The 26,834-nt window shown below is 36.7% G+C and overlaps 3 protein-coding genes across 4 annotated transcripts; 2 read left to right on the top strand and 1 right to left on the bottom strand.

The window, feature by feature from the left end:
• The first annotated feature begins 557 nt into the window (after positions 1–557).
• LOC121738086 (cysteine-rich PDZ-binding protein) lies at positions 558–1,238 on the top strand. The gene is made up of 2 exons (XM_042129923.1): positions 558–801; positions 1,107–1,238. Exons 1-2 carry the CDS (start codon positions 629–631, stop codon positions 1,234–1,236), a joined length of 303 nt encoding a protein of 100 aa, XP_041985857.1. The 5' UTR covers positions 558–628; the 3' UTR covers positions 1,237–1,238.
• LOC121738084 lies at positions 1,226–17,528 on the top strand. Of its 2 annotated transcripts, none has more exons than XM_042129921.1 (5): positions 1,226–1,278; positions 14,057–14,237; positions 14,748–14,927; positions 15,434–15,532; positions 17,030–17,528. In XM_042129921.1, exons 1-5 carry the CDS (start codon positions 1,259–1,261, stop codon positions 17,405–17,407), a joined length of 858 nt encoding a protein of 285 aa, XP_041985855.1. In that variant the 5' UTR covers positions 1,226–1,258; the 3' UTR covers positions 17,408–17,528. The 2 variants fall into 2 exon arrangements, with proteins under 2 accessions (XP_041985855.1, XP_041985854.1); XM_042129920.1 differs by lacking the exon at positions 1,226–1,278 and adding an exon at positions 13,481–13,682 and having other exon boundaries at positions 17,030–17,525.
• Positions 4,834–26,260, bottom strand: LOC121738081 (nuclear-pore anchor). The gene is made up of 16 exons (XM_042129916.1): positions 26,143–26,260; positions 25,123–25,240; positions 24,300–24,456; positions 23,247–23,350; positions 21,278–21,445; positions 20,633–20,767; positions 20,104–20,198; positions 19,134–19,293; positions 18,311–18,472; positions 13,205–13,310; positions 12,657–12,790; positions 11,951–12,055; positions 9,915–10,005; positions 8,770–8,887; positions 6,273–6,355; positions 4,834–5,909 (listed from the first exon to the last, which is right to left on the bottom strand). Exons 1-16 carry the CDS (start codon positions 26,250–26,252, stop codon positions 4,861–4,863), a joined length of 2,895 nt encoding a protein of 964 aa, XP_041985850.1. The 5' UTR covers positions 26,253–26,260; the 3' UTR covers positions 4,834–4,860.
• Positions 26,261–26,834: the final 574 nt, after the last annotated feature.

Here is a 26,834-nt window from a genome sequence, read left to right as displayed (position 1 = left end):
GCTCAGAGGAGGTAGAGGTAGGTTATAATGAAGTACAGGGTACCTAAAGATTGTAAAGTTTATAAAATATAATATTATGATTCAAGTGGCAAGTATTACTATATATTTACCATATCTTCGGGCGCAGCGAGCTCTACATCCTCGTGGTCAACTAGTGGTGTGATGAACACAGATTAATATAGGTATGTAGCAAGCTAGTGATGAATCCTCATATAAATATAATATATAGCCCGTTAGGACCTGGGTCTTGCCAAGCCTGGCTTGAGATCCACCGATCCTCCACGAAATGCAGAGTGGCATATTTTTGAGTAAACGTTTAAATATCGTAAATGGCAAACTATATATGTATAGTATAAAAAGTATTAAATATATATCCGTTGTCTGGTACCTGTAACACAAGTCCTTCAGGTACTTACCACGGGGCCAGACTGACGTGGTGTGAAGCGTCGATAGATATTATTATATTATATTATTATATTTGAGGTCATGTAAAAAAAGAATCAAATGTCAAATTGATTTTGACATTAGATATATTTTGAGGTTGTTTATGTGTCAATTTTTGTGAAAACAAACAAACTACCTATTTTATAAATACTTTTGAAAACCCTATTACAAATTTTACTGTAACATGGTTTGCGATAAATGCGAGAAGAAACTTGGTAAGGTCATAACGCCAGATCCATGGAAAACCGGCGCCCGAAATACCGTCGAATCGGGCGGCAGAAAAGTTGGTGAAAATAAAGCACTTACAGCCAAAAAGGCGCGATACAATCCTTATACATCGAAATTTCACGAGTGCAAGTAAGTTTTAACGTAAATTTTAATTGTACACAGTGAACTGTGTGAATTTAACAAGCAAACAAAACATTGGGCCACTTCCTTACCAGTTTGGATTTTGTAACATTCTATGAATACCTCAGTCCACAGCACAATATCCTTATAACCACTTGTTGAAAAACAGTATTATTTCTTTGATTAATTATCATTTATCATATTTTAGTCACTATTATAGTCTCTAAATACAGTAATACTTCATTCAAAGATAGGTAAAAAAGATCATTTGGTTTTTGTATTCTAAATTTAAATTTAAATATATTTTTTTTCAGAATATGTCGGACAAAGGTGCACCAGGTTGGATCCCATTACTGTCAAGCGTGTGCATATAAAAAAGGAATTTGTGCTATGTGCGGGAAGAAAATATTAGATACAAGCAATTATAGACAGAGTTCAACATAGTGTTTATAATTTTAGATGAGCTATGAGCTTCACAGAAAACCGGTGAGTGAGTTTACCGGAGGCCCAATCCCCTACCCTATTCCCTTCCCTACCCTCCCCTATTCCCTTCCCTTCCCTCCCCTATTACCCTATTCACTCTTAAAAGGCCGGCAACGCACCTGCAGTTCTTCTGATGCTGCGAGTGTCCATGGGCAACGGAAGTTGCTTTCCATCAGGTGACCTGTTTACTCGTTTGCCCCCTTATTTCATTAAAAAAAAAAAGCTATTTTCTGTATGGCAAATGTTGTAAGGATAACTGAAAATAAGAGTAATTACTTGGCTTTTTACCAAGATTAAGCATGGTAGATTTAATGAACTCTTAATGATAAGGTGTATATAAAATAGTAAATTAATCTTTGTAAACAAGACTTTTATTTTCAACAAGCTTTTAGTAGTCTGGTATATTAAGTATTGGTCTTGCTTTGCTTCAACTTCATCAGAGCTCCTGCAATAAGCCAAATATAAATCTAAGTATGATTTGAGAATGGAATGTAATATTTTTTACAACTTCATTGGCACATGTAGCATGACATGGGCGTACCGAGGGGGGGGGGGGACGGTTGCCCCCCCCTGGATCATGTTGACGTTGAATTTGTCCACTCAGCTATAATAATAATTGATTAATTAGTATGCACACGAAAATCTTGCTATCTGACTCACATTCTGCATGTGATGTTTTGCATGCAAAAATGAAAAAAGTAGATTGTCAAGAGAAAGAGACAGAGATAAATCAATGGATTAATTTTTGTCCTGACGTATGACTATAGTCTGTCAAGAAAGTGAAGAAATTAAAAAGTGGCAACATCGTAGTGTCATCCCTTTCAAATCAATCTAAGAAAAAAGGGATGACACTACGATGTTGCCACTTTTTAATTGCTTTACTTTCTTGACGGACTATACATAACTAATGTTTATAATTTGTATGCAAGAATGAGACAACGATAAGTCAAAGGGGTCATCCATAAGGTATGTCACACCTGAAGCAGGAGGTGGTCGTTGGTCTTAAGTTTTGTGATATCACATTTTAAAATCTATAAATTGAACAGTATTTTAAATCTTGAGGTGGTTTAAATTTTTAGAAGTGACGTCATATTTATTACTAGGAAGCGGTCTAAAATCATGAAAATCGTGTGACGTACTTTATATAGATGGATGGTCTTAAATCCCAAAGGATTAGTTGTTTCACTGCTTTCTGATAAAGTGCCGAATAAGTGCCGGTATCCACAATTTTTTTTACAGATTCTCCATACTTCATCTGTCAAGATAAGTGGTGGATAGCCTATTCGGCACTTATCAGGAAGTGGTGAAACAGGCCCTAACTTAGACTATAGCATTAATTTAGCGTCACTCTAAACAGTTCCGTAATTTTTTTTCCAGTTTACTACTATTGCTACATCTCTTAATTTAAGTCCACAAATATTAAGAGAAGATAATATACAGAGATTCTACTCAAAGATTTTACAAAGACTAATAGAAAACAATGCGGAGAGATTAAAAGCTGAGAAAACATTGTCGTTTCTGGATTCTGTTAAATATGGACTATCGCGCAGGTGAACGCTTAAACTAAGAGGGTCTCAAGTTATATGGTGTGTTAACTTGTTGAGTAAAGGTCTAGAAACAAGTAGGAATGTAATTTGTCTTACTTTTCCATATGTTGTATAATGTATATTATTTTATTCTGAGTACAGTTTGCATGTCAATTGTAAACACAACAATTGAAAGTTGTATTTTAAATAATATTTTTAAATTATTTTGTCTGTTACAAAACATAATTATTATAAGTTTATGATGCCAACAAAGGGAAGGGTTACGATAAGATTCACCCGATTTTAATAAAGAAATTAAGTAAGGACTTTAACTATAATTTATCAAAAATCTCTTGCGAAGGCTGCTTTCCAAATATATGGAAAAAGGCGATTATCACACCAATCCCAAAAGGAGGGGACAAACATGATATCTCTCAATACAGACCCATTTCTAAGTTAAATATTCTCGGTAAAGTCTTAGAGAAAATTGTAACCGAATCACTTACAACACAAATGCGTCATGTTGTACCTACCGAACAACAGGGGTTCTTCCATGGACGCGGAGTAAGTACGAATCTTGTGCAATACACTGACTACCTGCTCAATGCTTTGGATGCCGGCCACCAATAGATGCCGTGTATACGGATTTCTCGAAAGCGTTCGATAGAATTAACCAATCCACACTTTTAAAGAAGCTCGCTAGAATCGGTATACATGGTGATCTGTGGAGATGGATCTGCTCCTATATCAGTAATCGCAGCCAGGCAGTGGCATTTGGAGCCTGTATTTCCGGCTTCATTATGATCACGTCTGGAATCCCTCAGGGTTTGCATCTCGGTCCGTTCCTCTTCAATTTGTACTTGTACAATATCGGGATTTGCTTCCAAAATTCTCGTCACTTGCTCTATGCAGATGACACGAAAAAATTTAAAATTATAGATTCCAAGTATGACTGTGAACTATTACAAGAAGATTTAAGGTCATTTGAATTGTACTGCAAAAATAATCATCTTCACCTAAATACCGATAAGTGTTGTTATATAACTTTTACAAGGAAGCATTACCCGGTATGTTTCGAGTACAGGATGTTAGGTAGACCTATCGATCGTGTTTCTGAGGTGCGTGATCTCGGCATTTATTAAGATGCTAAATTACATTTCAATTCACATATTGATAGGATAGTTACCACTCCGGACACACACACACAGATTACAGGGAAAGCATGAAACTACATAACATGCATTCTTTGTGCTCCAGACGTGACTATCTAGATGCTATTTTCCTTTATATTTTTGTCAACAATTATACCAGCTCCCCAGACTTATTAAGTTTGGTACACTTTAAAGTTTCTCGATCTTTTTCCTCACGTTCTAAAGACACTTTTCACATTCCTTTTTGTCATAGAAATTATGCAAAAAATACCTTTCTCAGGCTTTCTTGTATACATTATAATAAAAATCTTCTCCTCAAAGCTGCGCGATTACAAGAAACAAGTACGCGAATTACCTGAATTTTAATAACATTATATTTTGTATTAGTAGTAACATAAGTCCACATTATTGTTGCGTATTATAGTAACCCTTTAGTCTAGTTTGTGATCACGACTGTTACTTAACAAACGCATCCTTTAAATCTTTCATAGTTTAGCAATTAATGGTAATTTAGGTTTATTTGTAATAATTTTTGTAATACTAACAAAATACTTATATACTTTATTAATAAAATATACTTTATTAATAAAAATATATATAATATAATAACAACAACTTATTTATCTAGGAATTCGTCCATTGATCCATTCCTTACAAATTGGGTCAAATTACGACTTTACTGCAGTAGACGTAGTGACGCGGACGTAGCTTTATTTACGAAAATATTACGATGTTTATCTGAGTAAAATGCAGGGTTACTTGGACATGTTGGTTACTGATCAGAGGGAAGAGGTTAAAAAAGTTTTCTGTCTAAACAGTTTTATTGACTAACATCCAAAGCTTTATTACATTACAAAACTTAATATTTTAAAAGCTTAACATAAAATATTGCACTAAAATAAAATTCGCTAACTTTTACTTATATCCGTGGGCGCACTATCGTGGACATTTTGTGTTTCATACTCATTGTATTCTTGATTGTATTGTGTTGTGTCATAATTTGGTTGTGTTACCTCTGGAGTGTATTCTTGGTTGTAATTCTCTGGGTTCTGCTCAGCATAACTACCATCGGTTTGGTAATTCTCATATTGGTTATACTGTGCGTTAGGATCTACATATTCTTGTTGGTACTGATCATAGTTCTCATATTGCTCAGTATACTGAGGCTGCTCGTAATTTTGCTCATACTGCTCAGGCTGATTTAATTCTGTATGTTCATTAGGTTCTTTATCAGCTGTGTATGTAGGTTCTACGTTTTTATTTTCAACAAATTCATTGCTTTGTTTGCGCACACCGTTATTATATTTTAAACTTTCTTGTGATACCTTCCTCGATAGATTTTTGGTTGGCTGTTCAACTTTTGAAGCTTCTTTTGAGTCTAATTTATTAGGATCGTCGTATTTTTCTGCAATTTCTGCCTGATGATGACTGACATTAGGATTTTGATAATCCTGAGCTATTTCTGTGTGATATTGACTGTTATCATTTGGGTTTTGATAGTCTTGTGATTCTGTGTGATATTCATTATTAGTGCTAGGGGTTTGATAAGCTTGTTCTGATTCTGTGTGATGTTGACTGTTATCTTCAGGATTATGATACCCTTGTTCAGTTTCTGTGTGATATTGATTATCACCAGAATTTTCATAACCTTGCGTAGGTTCTACGTGGTATTGACTGTTGGCAAGATTTTGATAGTCCTGATTTTCTTCTGTATGATATTGATTATTATCATCAGGATTGCGATAATTTTGAGCTGTTTCTGTGTGATATTGATCATTATTATCTGTATTCTGTGGAGTTACTGGTTTAACTTCATCGTAACGGTTAAGTTTGTCTCCGAGTCCGTGGTTTTCTCCGAGTGGGGTGTGTCTGGGGGGCTCAGCTCGGGGATGCTCGAATCTGGCGCTGGTCGGGGAGGCTGAAGTTCTATCGGCTGCGGGTATGTGCGGGGTACGTGCTGAAATGTTTTGAAAGGTTAGCAATTATAGAATGATACGCGTAAAGAAGACAGTGAATGTGCCGATTGAGCGATGAGACTGTATGCAAAGAATTCTTTACGCAAGATTCACTAACGGCGAATAGAATATCGTTGATATTTAACATTTCTAGGTAACATATTAAGTTAGTAGTAGTTGTAGACGTAGTTAGTAACTGCCATAATTGCAAATACTGCTAATTTAGAAAAGGCAATTAAGCGAGATGCAGTATAACACATTGCCTTTTGACTGGCCACAGTAGTCCTGTCTCTGGCACACACGCAAACACACAGAGGTTGGGCCATGCAGCATTGAAATTATCATTAAAAATTTCACACAAATACCTTGATAAGTGCTAGGGTGCGATGGCTTTTGGAGAGACTGACTCAGGTCCCTTATTTGACGCTGCAGAGTTGCCAGTTCTTCCCTGGATAAACACAGAGTGATCACACACAAACAAGTGCACACACAAACACAGTATTTACAGCCTCAAGAGACAAGCAGAGCTAAGAGATGGCATCTTATTTCTTTACATTGGTAGAAGCCTCTTCCTTGTTCGCTTAGATTTCATCAATAAGAAAGAGAGTAATTTATAGAAAGTTTTGTATCGTATAATACATTGGACCCTTGCAAAGCCGGATTGGATTTTACTGTTCTAAAATCCATAATTTTAATCTGACGTTACTTTTAAACTTCTCAGTCAAAATATCATTATGTTCTTTCTAACTAGAAATTTTACCAAACAAGTACACATTCAATCACTATATTTACGACATTATCTACTCAACACATGCAAGAAGCCACAGCCAAACAGCCATCTACAGTCCTTACCTTCGTCGCATCATCGTCAGAATCAATTCTATCTATAGATAGATCACTCAAATTCGCATTTAGATCATCTATGTCGTTGGAAATTTTGGATCTATCTCTTCTATATCTATATGTGTATGGAGTAGAAGTTGTATAGGTGCGATCTAAGTCATATAAGCTGCTAGGGTAACCACTATGTGGGGTATAACTTCTGAATGGGGCTACAGTGGTCGTGCAATACTTTTTATGAGAAGACCACAGATTTCTTAGTTTTCTCATAAGCTCGGAATTTCGGCAAAGCAACTGTGATTTCTCTAGTCTGAAAGGGAAGGTATGGTGTGAGTATGTGAGCTTATGATGAAATAGGTTAGATGAGAAAAAGGGCTCTACTAAGTTGAAGAAGTAAAATTAAGATTAGTTATACATTTATTGCACATCCAAATTGTTATTATTACACTTAATATTAAAACAACCAAAGATGTAACGAATAACTTAGCTCAAAGTTTCTAACATTTCAATAAATGACAACAGCAATGAAAATATTATGTTGAAGAGCTTAAAATCAATTTATCAATTTTTGTCTTACTTAAATAATTATTGACCAAATGAAACATTCAATACCAAAATTTTAACAATTTTTATCTACAAACAAATTGTACATAATATAACAAATAAATTTGAGTATTAAAACAGGTGCTTATATTAACTATGACTGGGGCATTAAATTATTTGAGTGCATTAATTATTGAGTGTCTTAATCTATGTGTTTTCACTTTCTTCTTTTGCATTAGAAGTTTCAGCAACATCATTATTTTTAATTTCTTTCTTTTTTGTTATTTCATCTAACTGAATTTTCTCTATTTCAATTTCGGCTTCTGTGTTTTGTATATTGTTTGTTTCATCCTCTTTGAAATCTACGGTTTTAATATCATCCTCATTTAAAGCATCTACTTCTACGTTTTCTTCTTTGCCGGTGCTATTTTCAATTTCGTCAACATGGACATCTAATATATCTTCATCCCTCGAAATTTCTTTTATTTTATCAGCTTCAGGGATATCATTAGTGTCATCATCAAACTCAAGCGTTTCTTTAACAACTTTAACGTTATTATCTGTGACATCCATGCTTATGCTATTCTTCATGCCCTTGTGCTTCGATTCATCTGAGTCACGCCTCTTCTTATCTTTCTTTCTCGGTTTCGGGATCAACTTGACACTGATGTCAACTTTGATTGGCTCCTTTTTCTCCCGTAAAAAGGGCTGTTGAATCATCAGCGGTAGATTGTAGATCCTCTCTCCGTGATGCGAGAGCTCCTGGTTCGTCGTCAGTGGTCCAACGATGATTGGATTATTCGACGAATCGGACTCTTTTGGGTGTTTTGTACGTATCGGCGTAGATGTTTCTCGTCTTCTTCGGTCGCGTTGTGTTCTGATTGATTCTGCACGGCCGCGACTCTGCGCTCTGCCTGCCACCAATAAAAACACAACACGACGTTAGACAAATTGAGTTTAAGAAGCTCTTACATCAACAATTCGTGCCAGCAACGAATTTTTAAAACAAAAACCTCTAAGCGAATTGCTCAGTGCAAGGGCGGTTATATCTTAAGGATAGCATCATTCTTAGATCGTGATAACAATTTGGACGTAACAATAAATGGAGACAGAGGAGACAGAACTTATATTGAGAGAATGGGGAAGATTTTTTCAAATTATCCTGCTAGTAGTCGAGTGATTACTTAATACGACGTTGACGTTACACCGGTACGACATAATTTTATTGGTTGAAGGTATAATATAGATCATATAGCGCACTCTGATCGTAAAATCTTCCCCATTATGGCGTGACCGCACCAAGCGGAACGACGCGACACTTCACGTTTCATAGAACTGCCGTTTTGGGTCGCTTAACGTCGCTGCCTCATATGATTTCATACTAAAAACATTTCGCTATGTCGTATCGTGTCGCTGCCACGTAGTGCGGTCTCATTTTAATGGGTATTATTTGCATGCATCAGTTAGAAATGGTCATACTTGTGTCTACGGTTAGCATCGTCGAGTTTGTCAGTGAGCGAGCGGCATTCGCCCGTAAGTTTCTCCATCAGAGTGTTTTGGGAGTGTATCATGGTCTCCAACTCAGCCACGGTCTTAGCTGTGGAATTATTGAACCCATTAGGCTCCTCTGCATTTAGAATTCTGCCTGGTTCTGGTAGTTCTGCATTCAGAATTCTGTCTATTGGTTTTGGTAGTTCTGCATTCAGAATCCTGGTAAATGGTCAGAAATGTTCCGCGATTTGGAATGCTGTCCGCAAGTTATGCATTCAAAATTCGATTACTGTCCGAAGTTTTGCATTTAGATAAAAGTACCACAAAATTCTGTGGTTTTGAATTCTTAATTTCAAGCAAATTTTAAAAGAACTCACAAACATTTTTGCTGTTCTACACTCTTCTTTTCAACCAAAATGAAGAAATTATGATTACAGAAAAGGATGAATTTAAAAACATACAGCAAAAGACATAAAATGCAAAAACTAGAATTCTGAACGCAGAAATTTTATCAACTAACCAAGAAGATATATTTAATAAAGAAGATAAAGTAAACGAAGACAGAAAACTGAATACAGATTAATTCGATCATTTGCCTAATTATCCTAAACATTTGGGAGATATAAACAATCTGATGAATAAACTATTGAAGCCCTTTCACATAGATCATGCAAGCGTTATGAAAGGGTAAAATATGAATGTTTTGAACTTAAGCCAATGATGTAAGAAGAAGACAGAGCTATAAGAATAGTTACTGATGACCTGAAAAAGAAATTAGGAGGCGGTTGGTGACAACAGGCATTAGTTTCAGTAGAATTTTTGTCTGTAGCTTTGGAAGGCACAAAAAGAAGAAATTCGGGCAGAGACGGCAATACTCAGATACTTACATTTAATGGTTACTAAATTATTTTTAAGTTAATTATAATTTAATGATTTTTTTTTTCATAAAATGTAAGTATGTTGTTATATCATTAAAGTTCGATTATAATACTTAATTAAAAGTCTCTGAGTTCTGCCATTAATGCTTTTAGCTGGTTTTTTTCATAGTTCTGTCTTTTCCGTTTGAATCAAAACATCAATAGTTTACCCATTTTTCGTTAAGTTTGAAGCTACAATGATTCTCTAACAATTACCATGTTTGTTTTCCATGGACTCTAGCATGGAAGACAGTTCTTTGTCCTTCTTGTTCTCAGACGGCATCGGAGTCAAATTTTTCATGTTCAGCTGGAAATAAATTAGTTTCTTTTAGGCTGTTTTACATTGAAACCCGTAGCTTTTACCACTGAAGAAATATTATAATTAGAAAGAAGTTTAGATTAGGTTAGAGATGCATTTGTCTCTAATTTATCTAGAATTTGGATTCTAGAATATGCATATAAGACCCGCCTTTTTGGGGTTTTAGTTCCACGATGAAACTGATGTGAAAATAAATCATCGGAGATTGTGGAGCGAAAATCGACCCTTGCGTAAATCCATTGTATGTTGCACACCTATAGATAAAATTTTCGTTGTAAACTTTACTCTTATGTATATTTTTCTCAGTAACATTAGGATTAAGGGCATAAATGCTTGACATTCTGAAAATAATGTGTGCCCTAGTCAGAAGCGTAGCTACAGCCGTAAGGTCAGGTGGGGTAAGAGAAACATACTTTACTGGTTTTTGAATATTTTGGCCTTCAGCTATCAAAATTATACATTTATTTCGATATTAATTGAAACAAATCTTCGCTTTTGAAATATACTTACATTTTTTTTGACACAGAACTAGATTGTACGTGTAATTACGGCACAATTTAGCAACAAAGCTAGGTCATAAAAAAGTTCCTCTTTCCCGAGATTTGGAGTAAGAGAAACACTCGATATTTTTAAGTAACTCATGTTTTTATAGCATGAATTAATCATTTTCTAAGTGTTTATATAGCATGTATTAATCATTTTCTTTGAGTTAAGGGAATGAAACCTTCCCTAGTTTAAAATAAGGCCTTATTTAGGCTGAAAGCATACAAAAACGAAATTTGGGGTAACAGGAACATATAGGTAAGATCAGAGGTGCTAAACTTTTTCTGGTATTAAATGAATGTTTTAAAAAATAGCTTTTCGCCCGCGACTTCGTCCGCGTTTTGGTTATAAGTATCGCGCTTGGCACAATTTTTCAAAACATGAACCCCCTTTAGTGTCCCGGTTAGATCGGTTAAAATGGAGCCTATGTCCCTAGCCCCGGGTATCAAGCTATCTTCCAAATTTCTTAAGATTGGTTCAGTGGTTTAAGCGTTAAAACGCAACAGACAGACAGACAAAAAGACAGACTTTCGCATTTCTACTTAATATCAGTTGGTATAATCCTGTAGGATAAACCTTAACCTTTTGTATGGGACCAACTTTCGTACTCGAAAGAAAAAATCTACTATTTCATACATTTTGGTCACAGCTGATCGATACTTTTGTATGGAACAGCTGACTTTTTATTTCGGGTACGAAAGTTGGTCCCATAGAAAAGGTTGTTCATACACATAGGTAGGTTCATCTTACAAACCAGTACTTAAAAGTCAGCCGGTATTTTAGCGGATTCTAAAAATGTTTGTTACCCCTTGAAACGAGGAAAGAGGAACAAATGTTTCTCTTAACCTGGTATAGCCGTTCCTCTTTCCCAGCTTGCCATTTTAAAGTTTATGTTTTTATTGACCTTGAAAAAGCGCTAAAAACACACACTACAAACATTGCATTACGTAGAAAATAAATACTAAACGTAATAATAACACTTTCCTTTGCAATCAACCGCAAAACTGATGTTTTTAATATTTTAATAACACAAACAAGGAACCACTGTCTGACTTGGCTTTTTTAGTTTGAAAACAGATTTTTTTTCTCTCTCTTTTACTCGCTTAGTTGCCGTGTTGTAGCTTCATCTGTCCAAGAATATATGAATTACGCCTAATACTGTTTTATTGATGTAGTCACCATGGAGCTCGGCGTTATAGTTTTCTTGTTATTAGTTACAGTCTCTCTTCCCCCCGCGTCCCACTTACCCCACCTGACCTTATATTATGACGTTTGAGCCCTCGGACCACAGGGCGTCGGCCGGCCTCCAAACGGTGGGCGCCGCGGTGGTACGCTATGCGGTACGCCTCTGGCCCTTGTCTTACAAGAATATAAATTAGAAGCCAAGTACCTCTTTCTCCAGAGTAGATATCTGTTCAGAGAGACGCAAGTTCTCGCGACGAGAGTGCACCAAGTCCGCATCGGCGCGGTCCAGGCGTTGACGCAGGGAGTGGATCTAAAGACAAACTAGACATATCACAAAACATTCATAAAATTAATGGACCGTGAATAAGTTTCTATGTCTGTGTGTGTTTGACGGTCATCGTGCGTCCATTTATTCCATAGGGCGAAACAATAATTTTGCTTTGATTTTTTTGTTTGAAAGCTGTCATGATAGAGATTGTTCTTAGCATTTTGCTCCAGCCTTCAACCGCCCCGGATTTATAAATAGGCCGTGTAGGCCGCGCTAGGGCGGCAGCGTCCTAGAGGGGTTGCAGACTTGCAGTGGCCTAGGGGCTGGCAGAGATATACATGGGTCAACGTAAATAAAGTGGTCTACACTCAGACACTGGCCTCTTAGAGTCAATTTATACTAGAACAGAGTCGAAGCGAATTAGAATTCCAAAACTAATCATAACAAATTCAACCTTAACACCAAAGCTTAAATGCACACATTAACTTCTGAGAATTTAAAAAGGCGCGAGCATTCGCGCGAATACTCGCAAATGCGCCCGCCCAACGCTGAATGTTCAGTTTTTGGGAATTAGCTTCAATGCGCTTCGACTCTGCGCTAGTATAAAATAACCCTTAACCTCCCGATTTAAAAAAATAATTACCTCAGAATTGAGTCTGTTGGTGTCATGTCGGGCCTGCCTCTGTTGCCTCTCCAGCGCCAGACGCGCGGACGCCAGTTCCTCCTCCAGAGACGCCTTCTCCGCGTTAGCTTGAGCGAGGTCCGCTTGGAGGGTCGCTGGAAGTAAATAAGTCGTCAGGACCTTGTAGTCAGAATTTAGAAGTAATATGTCGCATTACGTAGGTCGCAAGCCCCTGTTGTGAAATATTTTAATATCATACCAGGAGAGTCGCATTGTAAAAATGTTGAAAAACACTCACTTAGATAAACTTTAATTAAGTTATGGGCCAGTCTAAAGACCTACAAAACGTTTTGGTGCGAGGATCGGAAGCAGTATCTAAAAATGATTTTCTTTCGCTACACTCAAATAGATAAGATGCTTATGAGTTATGAGAGAACGTGAAGCAGTATATATGTCGTATTTTGGGATCCACGCGCCAAAACAGCCTTGGTTGGTAGGTAATTAAGGTGAAAATCGGAGATCGCTGTAATTCAGCGATTCCAAAGAGCCATTATAGAACGACCACTAACCCGATTTATTCTTCAATTCAATTTTGAGTTCCTCGATAGCAGCATTCTTCATCGTTATTTCACGTTTCAAGTCATTTTCGTCGCGGCGTTGACGGTCCAAGTCCAGCTGAAATTAAAAACGTAGACTGATTTCAATTTGCAATGGCAAAATGTGGCAATAGTTTATTTTTATTTTAAAAAAAGACAGCTGTCGTAAATGTCAAAATCGGCGAAGAAGAAGTAGAAAAATAATTTGTTTTGTTTGTACTTTGTTTCGGTCATAAACTTAATATTTCCAGTATATAATGAAGTACTCTGTGGTTAATATTACCTATTATTAACTTTATGGTTTCGGTTTTGTTTACAAAAAATCAAAAAATCTGTAAAAAGGGGTAAACGAATAATTACCACGATTTATGTAGTTATAACAGATCATTAACTGAGATTTATAATTATCATTTATACACGAGGATATAATAATGGAAGGCTCAAGAAAAAAGTAAGTAATTCATCAACCAACGAAATAAAAAAAAATTACAGCAAGTACTAGATAATTTGGGTAAAAGTGTCGTTTAATCAATTAAAATAGTCTTTATATACCTATAGGTGCTTTTACAACAGTTCAATGGCAAAAGCTAAAGCTAACAAACCCAAAGCAAAACTATGCATGTTTGTAAGGACAGTTACTTAGAAAAATAATTGAAATTTCATAGTAAATTATTGTAATTCCATACACAATGATATTCACTATTGTTTAAGTTGTAATAACTACTAGAAATATTAGAAAACATTTTACTTATAACTTATTCACAAAACATTCCTTCACGGGCCGCAAGTAAAACGTTGGATATTTACTTGTAAATTGTATTTCAGTGTCCGCTGCACAGCATTACAGTTAAAAATACTAGTGGACTACATGATTGAAAACCCTGTCTTTGCTTCTGGGGAGTGCACTGGCCTGTCTTCAGCAAAGAAACTAGAAGAAGAATGGACCACCCTGGCCGCTACTTTAAGCGAACACGGACCAGACAAAACAATACAACAGTGGAAAGTGGTAAATATATGAATAACCAGATGATGCCTGCAACTCAGTTGCGCCAAAAGTTTTTTATCGCCCTGAACCATATATTTTTTCTGGATATAGGGTGTAGCCAAGCGAGAGTAATTTGTGAATTGTGATTCGCAGAATTTCGGTCGCGTAAATATCTTTTCACACAAATCATGACTCACAAAATTACGCTCGTGTGAATCAAACAGGAATTTTGTATGAAACTGAATGCAGCAGGATTTCTGACAGCCGAAATTCTGCGACCTACAACTCACAAATTACGCTTATTTGGCCTCACCCACAAAGAAAAAATGTAAATACCAAAATTCCAAATTTCAGCATAATCGGTTAAGAGGTTTGGGCGTGAAGACGTAAACAGACAGACAGACATACTTTCGCATTTACAATATTAGCATGGATTTTAAATCTTTATTGTTTTTTAAGAATATAATTCTTACGACCAACAGGTTAAAAATCAGTGGTCCATAGCATCTAACATTGTTTTGTACATTGCAGACATGGCGAGACTTGAAGAAGAAGGCGAGAGCTGACGGGCTGAGAGTTCTACAGGCGTACAACGATGGTGTCGGCAAAACTGACTCAATACTGACACTGTCAGACCAGTCACTGAAAGTGTTGAAGGCCATCGGCCACGAAGCCGCGGAGAGAATAGAGATGGTCATTGCAGAGAGTGGTGTGAGTTTTAATCCATATAATCCATACTAATTAAAAAAGACGAAAAGAACCTGCGTAAGAAACTCACTCAAACGTGGGAGAGCCATGCTTCGGCACGAAATAGGCCTGTCCGACTTACCATGTAATACCACGGGCTCACAGAAAACCGACGTGAAACAGCGCTTGCGCTGTGTTTCGTCGAGTGAGTTTACCGGAGGCTCAATCTCCTACCCTTTTCCCTCTCTACCCTCCCCTACTCCCCCCTATTACCCTATTCCCTATTAAAAGGCCGGCAACGCACCTGCAGCTCTTCGGATGCTGCGAGTGTCCATGGGCGACGGAAGTTGCTTTCCATCAGGTGACCCGCTTGCTCATTTGCCCCCTTATTACATTAAAAAAAACTTTGTAATATCATATAATATAAGTGTGTCTGACCATCCATCCAATCTGTCTGTTAGTCTGTCTGTCTGTCTGGTCCAAGCCTGCAACGGAGTTCGGCTGTCATCAAATAATATATTTTGTTCCAGACTTCGGCATACCCGATACAAACTACGCTTGTGCCAAGCCTGAGTGCCGTGGCAGCTACAGAGTCAAATAATTTGACAACAACACAAATATTTAAAAATGTATGTAAACCTGCTTTCATAATATCTACTTTTATACAAGATGTTAGTGTAAACAGTAAACACCGTTATCCTTGAAACCATCAAGTGAGCCCGTCAAAATGAACAACTTTTTCTATGAAAAAAATCTCAACTCAAAAAAATCCGTCTTCATACCCATACAAATTGCCGACCCGAACATCCGTATGGGTATGAAGACGGCATTTTTTTTTAATTCCCAGCATTGTTCTCATAGAAAAAGTTGTTCATTTTAACGGGCTCATTTGATGGTTTCAAGGATAACGGTGTTTAGGGCACACACTAACACATAGTATATACTATATTCTAACTAGCTTTGGCCCGCGGCTCCACTCGCGCTAAGGAGCATTAAATATATGTCTACAATCATTCATCCCCTATTTTATCCCCTTAGAGATGGAATTTATCAAAATCCTTTTTAGAGGATGCCTACGTCATATTAGCTTTATGTGTCCAAAGTCTCAGCCCGATCGGTTTAAAATTGACAAAGTTTCATACAAACTTTCATCTCCTATTTTAACCCCTTGGGGGTAGAATTAATCAAAATACTTTCTTAGCGGATGCCTACGTCATAACATCTACCTGCATGCCAAATTTCAGCCCGATCCGTCCAGTGGTTTAGGCTGTGCGTTGATAGATCACTATGTCAGTCAGTCAGTCACCTTTGAGTTATACACATAAAGTTAATATACCTAGCGGAATAGAGAAACAAAGGCCTGAGCAAGAGAGATGTCACTATCAGTAACACTGCGTGGTAAAAAGAGACGTGTGATACATGACAGCAGCACTCTTTTTTTGACGTCCAGTCGGCACGTGCCGCACGTTGACAATTTAATCTCATTATCATACTTGTGTAAGTGTATACGTACACATATTTTTACACACAGATGAAATCAATTTCGGTTACGTTTGACAGCTCGAGATTGCTGCTCTATTCCGCTAGGTATATTAACTTTATGGTTATACATATATTTAGATTTTTACGTATTTACTATAAATATCTACAGGGTGTAACAAAACAAAGTGATAATACTGGGGCAGTGTTTTTCAACCTGTGGGGGGGTTGCGGATTTTTTTTTTCATACCAGGCGGTCGCATCATAAAAAGGTTGAAAAGTACTGCTTTAGGATAAATGTATGAGTACTCTGGTATAGAATTCACTGTTAAAGTAGAAGTGCTGAAAGAGTATTTTTTTGTTTGTGATTCACAGTCATCACATCAGAGATTCACACACCAAGTATTATTAAGTACATACTTATGTACTTTGTTTTGTTACACCCTGTATATATGCGAAAGTGCGTCTGTCAGTTTGTAACCGATTTTGATTAAAGAGGATATTATAATTTAGGTCTAAAAGGAATAGTTATAAGTCCGAAACATGTACGGTTTCCGCGCAATAAATGAATATTGGATCTTAGAAGTTGCAGTATCTAATTTATTGATAAATGCTAAGGACACGGTATGAAAGTTTATTCTTTTTAGGAAACATGCGACAGCGAACAAGAGAGAGTTCCTAGAAAGAGACGGAGAAGCGAGGAGAGAGTGAAAGAAAAAGAGAAAAATTCTATAGACAAAGAGAGAAACGTGAAGAAAGAAACAGAAAAAAACAAAAATGCCTTAGAGCTAAGAACAGGCCGAGATGAATTTGACATATTCGGTGAACATGTAGCTATGAAAATAAGAAATCTGAACAACTCAAATGCTAAACATAAAACGCAATATTTAATAAATAACATACTTTATAATGCCGCCATGGGTGAGTATGATTCAAATAACGATCCTTTGAGTTTTTCTGAAAGTAGTAGTCAAGTGGTCAGATTGAGTAGCAGAGAAATGTTTGTTAAAATTAAGCATGAATGATCCAAAATGTCTCACTTATTGTCGTTACGTATGTAACTTGTTAGATAAATAAAAAAAATTATATATAAATACAGGTTATATAAGTTATTTTTAAGTTATGTAAATAACTACTAGGTGACGTATTTAGTTGATAATAATATAAATACTAAAATACATTTATAACTTATAAGTCATATTTTTCACAATCAGTACTTATGAGTCATAAGTGTTTTGAAAAAAAATTATAAAATTTTTTTAAACTTTATTGTTTGCGAGCATTTCATTACTTGCTAACCCTATCTGTCCCCATATCTGTCTCTCCACTTCTCTCTTTTCTCCTGCCCTCTCCCCCAGTCCCTCTCACCTTGCTCCTTGATCCCCTCTCCCTCCCCGCTTCCCCTTCTATTCCCTCCATATCTACTACTCTCTCTGTTGATGCTCACTGCCCTTCTCTCTTCTTCTTCTCTCCCTCTCACGGCCCACCCCCACCTCTCCCCCTTCTCTCTCTCTCACCTCCAACTTGGCGGCCAGCTCTTACTGCGCGGCCAGGTCTCTCGCCAGCTGCTCGGTGTGGGCATTGTGGCGAAGCTCCGCGACGCTCCTGCACCTCTCTCTCCCTCCCACCTCCACCTCTCCCCACTCTCTCTCACCTCCAACTTGGCGGCCAGCTCGTACTGCGCGGCCAGGTCTCTCGCCTGCTGCTCAGTGTGGGCGTTATGGCGAAACTCCGCGACGCTCCTGCATCTCTCTCTCCATCCCACCCCCACCTCTCCCCACTCTCTCTCACCTCCAACTTGGCGGCCAGCTCGTACTGCGCGGCCAGGTCTCTCGCCTGCTGCTCGGTGTGGGCGTTGTGGCGAAGCTCCGCGACGCCCCTGCATCTATCTCTCCCTCCCACCCCCACCTCTCCCCACTCTCTCTCACCTCCAACTTGGCGGCCAGCTCGTACTGCGCGGCCAGGTCTCTCGCCAGCTGCTCGGTGTGAGCGTTGTGGCGAAGCTCCGCGGCGCTTCGCTCCTGCATGGCGCGCCGGGCGCCTGCCCCACTCAACTCACGGATCTTGTTCCGTTCTGATGCTAACTCCTCCTGTACAACATTATTGAAGACATGAGAAGAAGGTAAGTAACAGTTAAAAATTGCCGTTTTTTACATAAATGAAGGATTTAGGAGCGAGGATAATTATTTGATAATAATTATTTTAAGGTCGATAAGTTACATGGTTTGTTTAATTCGGGAATAATAAGTAATTGCCCTTATGTTACTTTTCTGGTTATGTAAGAGAAAAAAATCAAAAATATATAGGAACTTAGTTAGAGTCTAGTGAAAACATAATTTTAACAAATAAAACCGACTCCAAACAGTAATTCATTATCATTAATAGGACCACCCTTGAAGTATCCTCTTTCCAACAAAAAAAGAATCACCAAAATCGGTTCACAAACGACGATGTTATCCGCGAACAAACAAAAAAAACATAATACGAACGGTCGGTTGTTTGGGTGTGAGGAGGTAACAAACAAACAGAGGGACAGACAGACAAACACATTTTCTCATTAGTATGGATATTAAATAGCGCGTGGCTCATTCGTTTCGTGGGTGGAATCTACAAACTGAATCTTTATAATTTTTTACATATCTTCGTCTCTTTCTCACTCCCAAATCTTCTTACATTAACTCATTACATTGTCCCTTTCTCACTCCCATATAGCTATACGTGAATGAAAGAGACACGTGATTTTCCACCTACCTTTAAACGCCGTAACTCCGCCTCCAGATTGTTCCTCTCTTCTCTCAACTGCTGCTCTATGATGTCTGAGCCTCTTTTGTGTCGGTTATCCAAATCCCCATCCCTTTGGTCCAGGTTCAACTTGAGCTTGGATATTTGAGACTCCAGGGTTGATTTGTCCCTAAATTAAATAGATATTAGGAATCATAAAGATTATTTTTCCGACCCAAATATCGACCAATAGAATTGCACCATTCGACGTCACGTGGTACAACCTACATGGTATTATACTGATAACTTTTTGAAAATTTTCTCTGGTAGTTGCTATATATAAAAGACAAACACGTCAAACTGACAGGTTGAATTCAATTGTGTCTCATGGTGCAATTATATTGGCCGACATTTGGGACGGAAAAATAATCCCCCGAATACCACACGAGCTTCAAAATTATCTGGCATTTCCCTCAAGGTTCCCTGCAAACAAATAAAGTCGTCAAGTTTTTCAGGTTAAAAAATCACGAGCGCGAAGCGCGTGTGATTTTTCCTGAATCCTTCATTTGTTTGCAACGAACCTATCGGGAAATATCCGATAATTTTGAAGCTCTTGTGGTATTATAAGTGATAATTTAAAAAAAAAAATTATTCTTGAAGAAAACTTCTTGGAATGCCTACGTGTTGACCAACCACCAATTAATATTAACACAATTAAAACATGTGTTTCACTCCGGAAGTGCCGACAAAGGTAAAAAGGAAAACTGTAGGCGTATATTTTCGCCCTGCGGTAGAAAGAGAGTGAGATATTCCTTTCATATGCCGCGTCTACTGTCTACCTCTCCTTCCTTCTTACGAATTTAAGTTCCGGTAGCGTGTCGACGCAAGTTAATTTATACCGATCCCAAAAGAATTGCAAAACGTCGACACAACATTGTTTCGCTTATAAAAGAACAAAAAAAGAAAAAGAAATAATTAAGTGATATTAATAATTATATACCTTTGCAAATTGTCAATCTGTCTCTTGAATCCGTCAAGGCAGGTAGAGTCCACGAGGCCCGCTGCCAGCTTCCTTTTATTTTCGTTGTTTTCATCCTGCATAAAACATAAGAAGAAAAATATATATACAAGATGTTAGTGTCCCGTCAAAATGAACAACTTTTTCTATGAGAACAATGCTGGGAACTCAAAAAAATCCGTCTTCACACCCATACAAATTGCCGATCCGGGCACCCGCATGGGTACAAAGATGGCATTTTTTTTTTAATTCCCAGCATTGTTCTCATAGAAAAAGTTGTTCATTTTGACGGGCTCTTTTGATGGTCAAGGATAACGGTGTTTACACAAACACACTGTATAATAATTATAATCAAAATAATAGAATCAGAAAAAAAGAAATTGAAAAAATTGTAAAACTATTTAGTTTTGCAATAATACAATATCTACCTCTAACACTTACATTTTGAACAGCTCTTTAAATCGGACGGTATCCCAGTTTTTTTCTTATTATAGTTTAAACAAAATCTAACCTGTACTTTCTTCAGATCGATCTTTGACTGTGTCAGTTGGGCTTCTAACTCGGCGATGCGCGACTCGAACACAATGTTTGGTCCTTCGAGCTTGGCTGAGCGCGGTCTTGCTTTGCGGGATTTCAGTGGAGTGACCTATTAAAAAATATAAATTTTACTATAGTAATTTGTATAGATTATAGAGTAAATATGGTGTATTTTTCATTGTAGTAGGTTTAGTAGCTTAAGGAAAAATAGCATATCCCATATTATTTTTAACTTCCCACGCACATGGAACATTTGACTGGTAAGATACAGTCTTAATTTTTACTTCCTATTCCAAGACTGCGTAAAAACTCTAATAATGTTTGATTAAAATAGTACATTTGACTGAAATGGTGGTCGGTAAAATATTATATCAGTAAAATATGGTGGCAGCGGTGGGAGACTGAGTCATCTATATAAATAAAAATTAATTTAAATTTTATTAGAGAGACTAACTCGAGAACGGCTAAACCGATTTGGATAATTTTAGTCTTGCAATGATCGTGGACAATTACATAGCATGCATGACAAACGAGCAAACGGGTCATCTGATGAAAAGCAACTACCCATGGACACTCGCAACTTTAGAAAAGCTGCAATTTACATCTACTAGTACTATACCTTATTATCACTATCCAGTCCAGTGCTATCGTCAACGTCATCAGTCTCCGAACCCTCATAATTATTGTGGAACATTCGAGAGATGATCTTGTTCTTCTGAGCCTCGTGGAGATGCTCGTTTTCCGATATAACTTCCTTGACTTTTCCGAGGAGGTTGTTTAGTTCGTCCTGTTGGAATTTTAGAGGAATTAAAACCCCTTTACTAATCAAAGCGCACGGAGTGCGCGGCCAAGTTCCAGCAGGCCGCGCGCATGCCGTGCACTATTTACACGAACCGTTTCGACGCACTTTTGACCCCCCTGCAGCTCAGTGCCTATTGCAAGTGCAAACATAAAATTATACCTACGAAATTATATACTAGTACTAAGGCAGTATACCAAATTTAATAGATATAGCTTCGGTAGATCCTGAAATATCTCCCTATGAAAATAGCTAATTTTGGCACTCACTCACTGACCGGTAATCAAAACCTCTAGGCCACTTCCAATTGTCCTAGCGTTATGAAATTTGGCACGCAGGTCATGTGTTATAAGTAGATTAAAAAAAATTGAGGAATTTGAGAAATCGGTCAAGCGTGAGTCGGTTCATCTACGAACTTTAGATACCACCTCCAATTTTCCTAACGTAATGAAATTTGACACTCAGATCGTGTGTTATAAATTATAATATTAAATATTATGTAGATTAATAAAAAAATTTAAATAGGTATAATTTCTTGAAAAAAAAGTATTGAAATCCCACCAAAAACATACCTGTTAAAATGGGGCCAAGTTATTATGGATCAGGCTGTTGATGAAAATGATAACGATCGACGAAGTGCATCTAAACTTGGCATTGGATTGGATTTCAACTCTTTTTTTTAGACCAAAAATTTGCCGATAGGAACTTGGCCCCATTTTAAGAGGTATGTTTTTGGTGGGATAAAAGTATTTCGCGAGTTTAAAGTTCCATAACTTTGTCTGTATTGTGGCTTTTCCAATGTGTATGACAAAGACAAGCAGATCTTGTACAGTATTTTTGACATTAAGGTTTTGCAGGTATTGGAAAGCAAACAAAGATTCAAATATAACCCATAAAGTTATTATACCTCTAAGCGGAATAGAGCAACAATCTCGAGCTGTCAAACGAAACCGAAATTGGTTTCATGTGTGTGTAAAAATATGTGTACGTACTATACACTTACACAAGCATGATTGAACATGATTTCTATGAAATTAAATTGTCAACGTGCGGCACGCGTGCCGACTGGACGTCAAAAAATGAGTGCTGCTGGCATGTATCACACGTCTCTTTTTACCTCGCAGTGTTACTGATAGTGACATCTCGCTTGCTCAGGCCTTTGTTTCTCTATTTCGCTAGGTATATTAACTCAATGATAGAACCTAAACATCTACGAATGATGAAAACTACTAAACGTAAACAAGAAAAAAATGGATTATTATTTAATATCTAACTTATAGTTGATGTTCTTATCTTTCGATCTGTATCTTCATACCATGATGAAGTATCTCCATACCAGATTTGATCATAATCAGTATCTATTCAGTTGAGCTTTTTTAAGCGTGAGGAGATTAATTAGAACATCTATTTAAATTAGAATCTTTTTAATATAAAAAATTCTCGTGTTACAATGTTAGATAGCGTACTCCTCCGAAACGGCTTTACTGATTTTAACCAAATTTTATATATGCATATTCAGTCATGGGTCTGAGAATCGGCTACTGGGTACTTTTTATATTGATAAGTGCATTTGTTGAATAAATAATAGTAAATGATTACGACTCGAGACTGACGGCGACCATTGTTTGTGCGACGGGATAGCGATGGACGTTGCCATGGACCATGGTAACATACTACTTATTTAGTCACTTCAATAAAATAATACGGGCGAAATACTTTATATGCCAAAGAAACGTTTGCCGGGATAGCTAGTTTTATTATAATTATTATCTGTGGTGGATATACTCACCCTGCAGTACTGGCTCTCTCGCTCCAACTGTTCTATGTATTCCTCCTGCTTCTGTATAAAGTGTACCACGTCGGGGTTGGTGGCGTCTGCGTTGGGCGCTGGAGCTAAATAATTATATGTAAAAGATAAAAACTACATTTATCGAATGGTTGAGATAAAGTGTATCGAAAAGTACGAATGAGTATGATGTATCATTATCACCAAAGTGTGAAAAAAAAAATTGTTAAACTATCTTGGATTTAAATTTGGAACTTCGACTATTTCTGTCGTTTTTTTTTCTTGAAGGCCGTCAATAGATTTATTTACTCAACTGACAGAATAAAAGATTAGATTGTTAGGTATCCAAGATTTTCAAGAATAAAATGCTGTATCCTTTCAGCTGTTTGGGCTAACGCCCAAACAGCTGAAACGGGTTACCCTAACGGGTAACCCGTAACAGATAGACAATTAGACACACATTCGCATTTATAATACCCATTAGTATGTAGTAAGAGAGTAAGTTCTAATTTCAGTACCTACCATAAAGTTAATATATTCCGCTAGGTATAATTAACTTTATGGCACAACCTACTCTGAATTTCCTCCATCCTTCAAGATCATAATATATTTTTAACCGACTTAGCGACTTCCACGAAAGAGGTTATTTTATATTATGTTCGGCTGCAGTAGGTGGATATTATAAAATAAAAATTGATTCATTTCTGAGTAAAATCAATTTTTTTCAGAATATCTACCTGACGGCCTACCACCGGTTCGGGAACTAACCCGGCGTAAGAAACTAGCAATATTAGGTAGGGTGAACATGACTAGTGATGGACAGTACTAGTTATTGGACAGAGCACAAAAACACTATATTTGTTAAGGTTGCTTTAAAAACTACCTGTTTTTCTTAAAAATCAGGCGTTCTATTACTTAAAAAAAGGCAGATTTTAAAACAACCTTAATAAATATTGTGTTTTTATGCTCTGTCCAATGACTAGTAATGTCCAATGTATTAGTCATTTACCCTATATTTAGATAGTTATAAATATTCTTTTAAATTATATTTCTCACCATTATTCTGTGGTGGAACTGGTGGAGTGTAGTTGTTCAAGCTATCGGCATACAGACTCGTGTATTTGGCCGTCAGTCGCGGTTTGGGCTTATATTCGGCGAGGGTGTGGTATTTCTTGTCATCATCTTCTTCCTTGTACGAACCGTAGCTTCGTACCTGTAAATAATGGCCGGTTTACATCAAACCACATCCAATCCAGCGCTGAATTGCTACTGGATAATGTAAAAGGTACAGCTGGAATGCACTGATTGCATCCCTCGCAGTAGCCCTTTATATAGTAATTTGTAGTACGAGTCGTAGCACAAAATAATATAAAAGCTGTGGGCACGTTTTTACATATTATTATTTAACCATTGGCTATGAAAATACTCATATAACGGCTATGTAAGCTTCTATACACCACGCCGTCTATACTCTTTTTATGATCAAAGTGCCTTACTTTATATGGCTATTTTGCTGTATAATTGCTATATAAGTAGCGTTTCGCATTATTATGATATACACTATACAGTTAGTATGGTGTCTGGAAAAGTGGAAACCTTTGAGGTTGGAAATTAAAGCTCGAAATTGAGATTTCGGAATATAGTTCAGGAGCCGGAGTCCAGTCATAATCTGCGTTTTTGTTTTTTTTTTAATTTTTATTTTCTTGGATTTTTCACTAGGTTAAAATGATAAAAATCAAAAACTTCATAAAAAATAATAAATTGCCGTATGTAACGTCTTGATTTTTTTAACCCTAGTATTTAAAAACATTTACTTTTAATTAAATTGACTAATAATAGTTCTTATACTTATTGAAATTAATAATTAAATATTACTTACACTTGGCGCACTGTTTCCCGACAAAAAGTACTTCAGTTTCGACACAGCCTCCTTATAAGCAAGTTCTGTATAATCAGGGATCCTTTTTAGCCCATATTCACCCATCTTACTTGGCCGTCTGTAAAGAAAGTTTGTGCTATACATGATTTAAAATAAAAAAGTTAATGCTATAAATTAAAAATAAACATTTTGAAAAAGGAACGCGCACTGACGCATAGCGCGGCAAGCGCGCGTTTAACAAAGTATTGATTTCACAATTCCAGGTTGCTATAGTTATTAATAATCGTAAACAATGCGTAGTTTTTAGGGAAATCCCCATTTAATTGCCACAGATTAAAATACTTTGTATCGAGAAGAATTAAATAAAATCGATTTTGACATCGATTAGTAGAGTTTTAAAAATCTAAGGTAGGTAAGGTTTTAAATACATATTTTGAAAAAGAGAACTTTGTTAAAAAACCATTAGATATCTTTGTTCAAAATCACATTCTCGATTGTCCAATCGCTTGCCATCAGATGATACGCCTGCTTGTTACTTGTAATTTCTTATACAAAATACAATTTTAGTAAAAGTCCAAAAGTGTATTGTTTGGTCGATTTTGCCTACTCAGATATTATAATTAAGATAATAATATTATCTTATCTACCCCCATCATGTTCTATAACAGGGGTCACCAAATGGCGGACCAAGCATGTTCGAAGCATAGAATTAGAACGTAGTTTGTGTAGTTTGAGTTCCCAGCATTGTTCTCATAGAAAAAGTTGTTCATTTTGACGGGCTCATATTTTGATGGTTTCAAGGATAACGGTGTTTGCACAAACACACTGTATAGCTGCTAAATATTTTCATTAGTAATAATTAAGGACGTTTTTAAGACGTGCAAAGGCATTAACAATAATCGTAGAGTTTGCTCTACTTAATTTTCTTACGAGCAGTTAATTATTAATTATAGATAGGTATAGTAAAATACCGTAATATATATTTTTTTTTACTTAGTCTATTTTTTAAATTGTACTCACTTGATTTTGGTGCGTCTGAATTTTCCGTTCATTTCGCGATCAGAGCCTCCGCTTGATCCACTTTTGGTTCTATACAACTTAGATTTGCCTAAATAATTTGTCGATCCCATACCTTTACCTAATTATAAAAAAATAATTATAATGCTGGCTGGATAAAACAAACACCGAGTTATTGGCCGATTTTATAAATAATTAAAAAATAATTTCAATTTAAAATGAGAACAGCAATGACGTTTACTGTCTAGTTCGAAATTCAAAACGAAAATGGAAAACTTTCTTATTTCATTTGTCCCTTTTCCCGTGTCTAGCGGCTTGCTCGTCAATTCTTACGACGTTTATAGACCAAGAGCTGAAGGCAAGCATTTAAACATTTTGCATACGGTGCGTATAATTTACCTATATATACCTTTATGGATAAGTCTGCCATCTTTGTTCGCGCAAAATTTATTTATCGCACAAGAAACGAACATTTTTGCTTCGTGAGAAATAAGAGTGAGCATACTAAATGCTCGGTCAGTAGTCGCGTAGATACCTTACATTAATATTTTATCCTATGTTTGTACCGCCGCACTAAAGAAAAAGCAATTGTTCATAGCTGTTGTATCGCGTAAGCGAAATTTTTACCTAAAATCGACAAAACCTGTAAAAAAACAAAAGCTGAAGCATTCAATTGAATTTAACTGTAATGTTCA

Source organism: Aricia agestis, chromosome 22 (assembly GCF_905147365.1).
Source record: "Aricia agestis chromosome 22, ilAriAges1.1, whole genome shotgun sequence".
Taxonomy (NCBI): Eukaryota; Metazoa; Arthropoda; class Insecta; order Lepidoptera; family Lycaenidae; genus Aricia; species Aricia agestis.
The sequence above is the reverse complement of the archived record's forward strand: the minus strand, read 5'-3'. Positions and strand labels throughout refer to the sequence as shown.